Raw genomic sequence first — 6,294 nt, 5'->3', positions numbered from 1 at the left:
GGGGGGCAGTGCCCCAACCCCCTGATTGGCCCTGCTCTGTGTATGCCCGGGGGTGGCGCCGCAACCTCCCCATCGACCCTGCCTTGAGTGTGACAGGGGGGTGCTCCAACCCCCCAATTAGCCCTACCCTGAGCGTGACTGAGGGTGGCATCACACCTCCAGATCACCCTGCTCTGTGCATGACAGGGGGCAGCGTCCCAACTCCCCAATCAGCCCTGCTCTGAGCCCGACCAGGGGCTGCACCTAGGGATTGGGCCTGCCCTCTGCCACCCGGGAGCAGGCCTAAGCTAGCAGGGCGTTATCTCCCGAGGGGTCCCAGACTGCGAGAGGGCACAGGCCGGGCTGAGGGAAACTCCCCTTTATGCACTGGGGGAAGCAAGTAAGATTTATGCTCCCCGCAGTGCATAAATTTTTGTGCACCGGGCCTCTAGTTACAAATAATATTGTATTACATTTCAGGTGTACAATATAAGGACTTGATATTTGTACATATTGTGAAATGATTACCACAATAAGTCTAGCTAACATTCATCACTATACATAATTACTAAAATAATTTTTTTACATATTTTTTATTGATTTCACAGAAGAGGGGAGAAGGAGTGAAAGATAGAAACATCAATGATGAGAAAGAATCACCGATTGGCTACCTCCTGCATGCCCCCTCTGGGGAGAGAGCCTGCCACCCAGGCATGTGCCCTTAACCGGAATTGAACCTGGGACCCTTCAGTCCTCAGGCTGACGCTCTATCCACCAAGCCAAACCAGCTAAGGCTCAAACGAATTTTTTTCTTGTGATGAGAACTTTTAACATTGACTCTCTTCACAACTTTCAAATATTCAATACAGCCCGTCTGGTATGGCTCAGTGGTTGATCGTCAAACAATGAACCAGGAGGTCATGGGTTTGATTCCTGGTCAGGACACATGCCCAGGTTGCACGCTCCATCCCCAGTAGGGGGCATGCAGGAGGCAGCTGATCAATGATTCTGTCTCATCATTGATGTTTCTATCTTTCACTCCTTCTCCCCTCTTCTGTGAAATCAATAAAAAAATATATTTTTTAAATATGCAATACAAGATTATTAACTGTAGTCACCATGCTGTACATTACATCCCAGGACATATTTATTTTATAACTGGAAGTTTGTACCTTTTGACCCCCTTCACCCATTTTATATATATCACACACACACACACACACTACCCTCATCTAGCAATCACCAATCTTCTCTATATCTATGAGCTTGGGTTTTTTTGTTTATTTTTTTAGATTCCACATATATTAGTAAGTGAGACCCTGGCTTATTTCACTTAGCATAATGCCTTCAGGGTCCATCCATGTTGTTAAAAATGTCAAGATTTTCTTCTTTTTTATGGCTGAATAAGATATATGTATACTACATCTTCTTTACTCATTCATCCATTGATAGACACTTAGGTTGTTTACAGGACTGAGACTTTTAATAAATGAAATTTTAGATAAAATACTTTCTCCGGTAAACCTTCAAAGCTACTTTTATTTTTATTTTAGTCCATCCATGTTGTTAAAAATGTCAAGATTTTCTTCTTTTTTATGGCTGAATAAGATATATGTATACTACATCTTCTTTACTCATTCATCCATTGATAGACACTTAGGTTGTTTACAGGACTGAGACTTTTAATAAATGAAATTTTAGATAAAATACTTTCTCCGGTAAACCTTCAAAGCTACTTTTATTTTTATTTTATTTTTAAATTTTTATTTATTTATTTATTTTTTTAGAGAGAGAGAGAGAGAAAGAGGAAGGGAGAGAAAAAACATCGCTTTGTTGTTCCACTTATTTATGCATTCACTGGTTGATTCCTGTATGTGCCCTGACCAGAGATTGACCCCGCAACCTTCGCATATTGGGACAATGCTCTAACTGAACTACCCGGGCAGGGCTTCCTTCAAAGCTTTTACATATTGGTCCTCAAATAATTACTTGCTTTATTTTGGTACTAATCATTAATATGATGAAACCAGAGTAAATGTTTTACAACAGACTAACCACATAAACTAAGAGTTTAAATAATGTTTGTGAAAGCTAACTACATTATTTCCTATCTTGACACATAATGATAGTTAATACTTTGAAGATACAAGCTTTTCTAGGAGTTTGCATCATCTCATGCAACTGTTTAATTTTATATATGTGTGTGTATTTATTTTTTAATATACTTGTATTTTTATTTTATTCATTTATTCAAAGAATAAGAACTGAACCCAAAGCATCAAAGAAAGGAAGCTTTTTAGAAATAAAATTAACTTCTCACTTTAAACTCTAAGATTGCTATATTTGTAGTCATTCAGGTTTTCTCTAAAAGTAACTCTCTACTTCAGGATTCAAAATCATGCAGAATAGAACCTGATAAGTCTGAACTAGAAAACTCAGGATTTGATGGAATGAGCGAAGAAGAGCTTCTAGCAGCTGTTTTAGAGATAAGTAAGAGAGAAGCTTCACCGTCCCTGAGTCATGAAGATGATGATAAACCAACCAGCAGCCCAGATACTGGATTTGCAGAGGATGATATTCAAGAAATACCTGAAAATCCGGACACTGTGGAAATTGAGAAACCTAAAACAGTCACAGAACCAGGTAGGTTTAATGAAGATAGCTGTTAAACAAGGCACAACTGTGTTCAAAATCATTATAGTGACAAATGGCTTCTAAATAATGGGAAGTGTGAGATGGATCTGTATAATGTATAAGAGTTATGTGGCCCGCATAACTGGTCTACAAGAACAGAAAGAAATTGATGGTTAATTTTTTATCTCCCTGGGCAATGTTCTAAACATATATGTTGTCATATACTTGTGCAATACATGAGATGTTTATTACATATTTTATGGAACTCTTTTTAATGTGATTTTATTGATTTTTGAAGAGAGAAGAGGAGAGAGAGAGAAACATCCATCAGCTGTGCCTCCTGCACGCTCCCTACCAGGGATTAAGCTTACAACCTAAGCATGTGCCATGACTGGGAATCATACTGTCGACTTCTCAGTGCATGGGATAATGCTCAACCAACTGAGCCACACTGCCAGTACTATGGAACTCTTGATTCAGAATATGTATAAGGCTTATTTGATTATTAATTCTAAAACACTCATTTAACATACATTATAATAAATGGGGAAAGCTCATTATTAGCTATTTTTGGTTGTCACAACTAGAGAGAGGGGTGTTACTGGCATCTAGTAAGTGGATACCAGGGATGTATGCACAGGACAGCCACCCCCCAACAACAACAAAATTGTCCCACCCAAAATATCAATAGTTTTGAGATAGAGAAACCCTAGTGTACATGTAGTAAGATGAAATTGTATATCCCAAGCAAGCTATGTGTGAGGTTGAGGTAAATTACTCTCTGAACAGTAGATGTCACTCTGGTCCAGAGATTTCAGTTTATTAGAGATGATTTCCCAGTTATGTTTTGTTCTGCTTCCTCAGATCCAGCCAGTTTTACTGAGATAACTAAAGACTGTGATGAGAATAAAGAAAACAAAACCCCAGAAGGACCTCAAGGAGAGGTTGATTGGCTTCAGCAGTATGATGTGGACCGCGAAAGGGAAGAGCAAGAGCTTCAGCAGGCCTTGGCTCAGAGCCTCCAGGAGCAAGTAAGATTTATATTGCTACTTTCTCCATCCTTTATCTTTCCCAAGAAATGGAATAGTAGTAGTAGTAGTAGTAGTAGTAGTAGTAGTAATCTACATATATAAAAGGCTAAGCGACTGTCTGACCAGTAGCTATGATGTGCAATGACCACCAGGGACAAGATGCTCAACATAGGAGCTGCCGAGCTGCGGTTCTCAGGTGACACACCCTGATTCCAGGGTGTGTCACCCAAGAACCGCCCTTTCGCAATCCGGGACCCCTCAGGGGATGTCAGAGAGCCGGTTTCAGCCCAATCCCTGCAGGCCAGGCCAAGGGACCCCACCTGTGGGAGCTACCCCACTCACTCCACAGATGCCCTTCTTGCCAGGGCACCGCCTCAGGTGTGGCCGCCAGGGAGGGAAGGGAGGGACCGCAGGAGATTGGCTTCAGGGCAAGTCTCACCCAGTCCTGCCCCTCAGGCCACCTTCTAATTAATTTCCTTTCAATGTGCACGAATCTGTGCACTGGGGCACTAGTAATCTAATCTAATAATAGACAAACATGGTAATTGACCGTACTTTCACTACCCTCCCCATTGGCTAATCAAGGCGATATGCACATTAACTGCCAACAAAGATGGTGGTTAATTTGCATATGTAGGCGCAATGCTGGGAGGCAAAGGGGAAGGATGGAAAAAGCCGCCTGCCGCTGACGGTGATCTGAAATTCAGGCGGCAGGCAAGAGCTGGGTGGCAGGGCAAAAGTGGAGAACCCAGGCCGCCTTTGCCTGGCGCGAACTATGCAGCTGGGAGAGGGGCGTCGGGCCGCTGGGAGCAGGGCGGGAACTTCCCAGGGTGGGCGTTCAGGCAGCCGGGAGTGGAGCTGGAACTTCTGCCACGTTGCCATAGCAACACAGAGATGGTGGTTAAGTAGGGGCCGCTTCATTCACTTATTCGCTCATTCATTCACTCATTCACTCACTCATTATTCACTCACTCACTCAGCAAACCCTCTCAGGTCCCTGGCACCAGGCCAGGCACTGAAGTTGAAGCAGGCTACGACAGAGCTATGTCCTCAAGATGTTAGTAATTCAGTAGGGCAAAGCAGGCACATGAACAAGGCAGTTGTACGCACAGAGGCACTCCAGTGGGTTCAGTGAGGGCTGTAACTAACGCCGACTTTGTTCTCTTGATAAAATTGGGCCTCGGAAGCCAGGCCACCCCAAGCCTGTAGGCCTGTGCCTAGGCCAGGAACGGCTGGGGTCCCAGAACATGACAGAGGGTGCAAGTCGGGCTGAGGGGTCTGACCCCCTCCCCTCCACCCCCAAGTGCACAAAATTTTGTGCACCGGGCTACTAGTAATAATAATAACCAACATGTTTTAAGCATTTATGATGTGTCAGGCATTGTTCCAGGTGATTTGAATACAATGTCATTGATCCACCAAAACAAAATAAAAACTTTGGTGCTTTGCATTGGTTTTGAAACAAAAACTTTGGTAATTTTTCTGTTTTTGAAAATCCAAATGCAACAAAATATATTGTTGGTTACCTTCCATTACAATAATTAATTGCATGCTAAAGCAAGATGGGTTACTAGAGATTATCCTAATGCAACTTTATTTTGCAAGATGTGGAAACAGCCAGTATAACACTATAATTTTATCATTAATATTTTAAGACAAAGTATTTGTTTTGGCCATTTTCTCACAATATGAGTCCTTTCCTATAAATAGTTGGACATAAAATTCTTAGGAATATTATCTGAAATTTAGATTTTAGTCATAGACTAACATTTATCTGCTCTTTATATATAGTAGAGGCCCGATACACAAAATTTGTGCAAGAGTAGGCCTTCCCCTGGCTGCCAGCACCAGCTTCCCTCTGGCACCCGGGACCTGGGCTTTCCTCACAGCCCCGGCTTTGTCTGGAAGGTCATCTGGTCTAATTAGCATATTATGCTTTTATTATTATAGATTCTGTTCTTTAATTTTTAGTTCTTTATATTTGCCAAAGCTGTCTGATTTGCACCGTGGCAGTAATCAAGGTATCTGACTAAAAAGTGTTGTTTTCATGCTTTTGTAACCCTATGCAATCCAAGTCATCTGATTAATAAAAATTTACCAAACTCCCTAGAATGAGCGAACATTTTTAGTGTTTACAAACAGTCAGATTAAGAAATCTAATTTCGCCTGGCTAGTGTGACTCAGTGGTTGATTGTCAGTCCATAAATCAAGAGGTCACCGGTTCAATTCTGGTCAAGGCACGTGCCTGGGTTGTGGACTCAATCTCCGATATAGGGCATGCAGGAGGCAATCAATACATGTTTTTTTCTTATTGATGTTTCTATCTTTCTATCCCTCTCTTTTCCTCTCTCTCTAAAATCAAAAACATATTTTAAGAAATCTACACTAATAAAAGAGAAAAATGGTAATTGGCGTACGACGCTACCCTTTTCATTGGCTAATCAGGGCTATATGCAAATGAACTGCCAACTAAGATTGGCAGTTAACTGCCAACAAGATGGCAGTTAATTTGCATATGTAGGCACAATACAGGGAGGCGAAGGGAAAGCAGGAAGAAGCCCCCTGCCATTGACAGTGATCAGAAACCCAGGGGGGATCTAAGAACTGGGGGGCAGGGCACAAGCGGCCCTGGGGCCGCCTTTGCCCTGCC

The 6,294-nt window shown here is 42.2% G+C and overlaps 1 protein-coding gene across 4 annotated transcripts in view; it reads left to right on the top strand.

Annotated features, from left to right (window-relative positions):
- USP37 (ubiquitin specific peptidase 37) overlaps nt 1–6,294 on the top strand; it is a 72,193-nt gene that overhangs the window by 57,025 nt on the left and 8,874 nt on the right. For all 4 annotated transcript variants that reach the window (XM_015563617.1, XM_006763332.2, XM_006763333.2 and 1 more), the window contains 2 exons: nt 2,367–2,622; nt 3,478–3,644. In XM_015563617.1, the coding sequence (XP_015419103.1) occupies nt 2,367–2,622; nt 3,478–3,644 (423 nt within the window). The remainder of the gene's footprint in view (nt 1–2,366; nt 2,623–3,477; nt 3,645–6,294) is intronic.

This window comes from Myotis davidii, unplaced genomic scaffold, assembly GCF_000327345.1.
Source record: "Myotis davidii unplaced genomic scaffold, ASM32734v1 scaffold575, whole genome shotgun sequence".
Taxonomy (NCBI): Eukaryota; Metazoa; Chordata; class Mammalia; order Chiroptera; family Vespertilionidae; genus Myotis; species Myotis davidii.
This window is presented reverse-complemented; position numbering and strand designations above follow the sequence as displayed.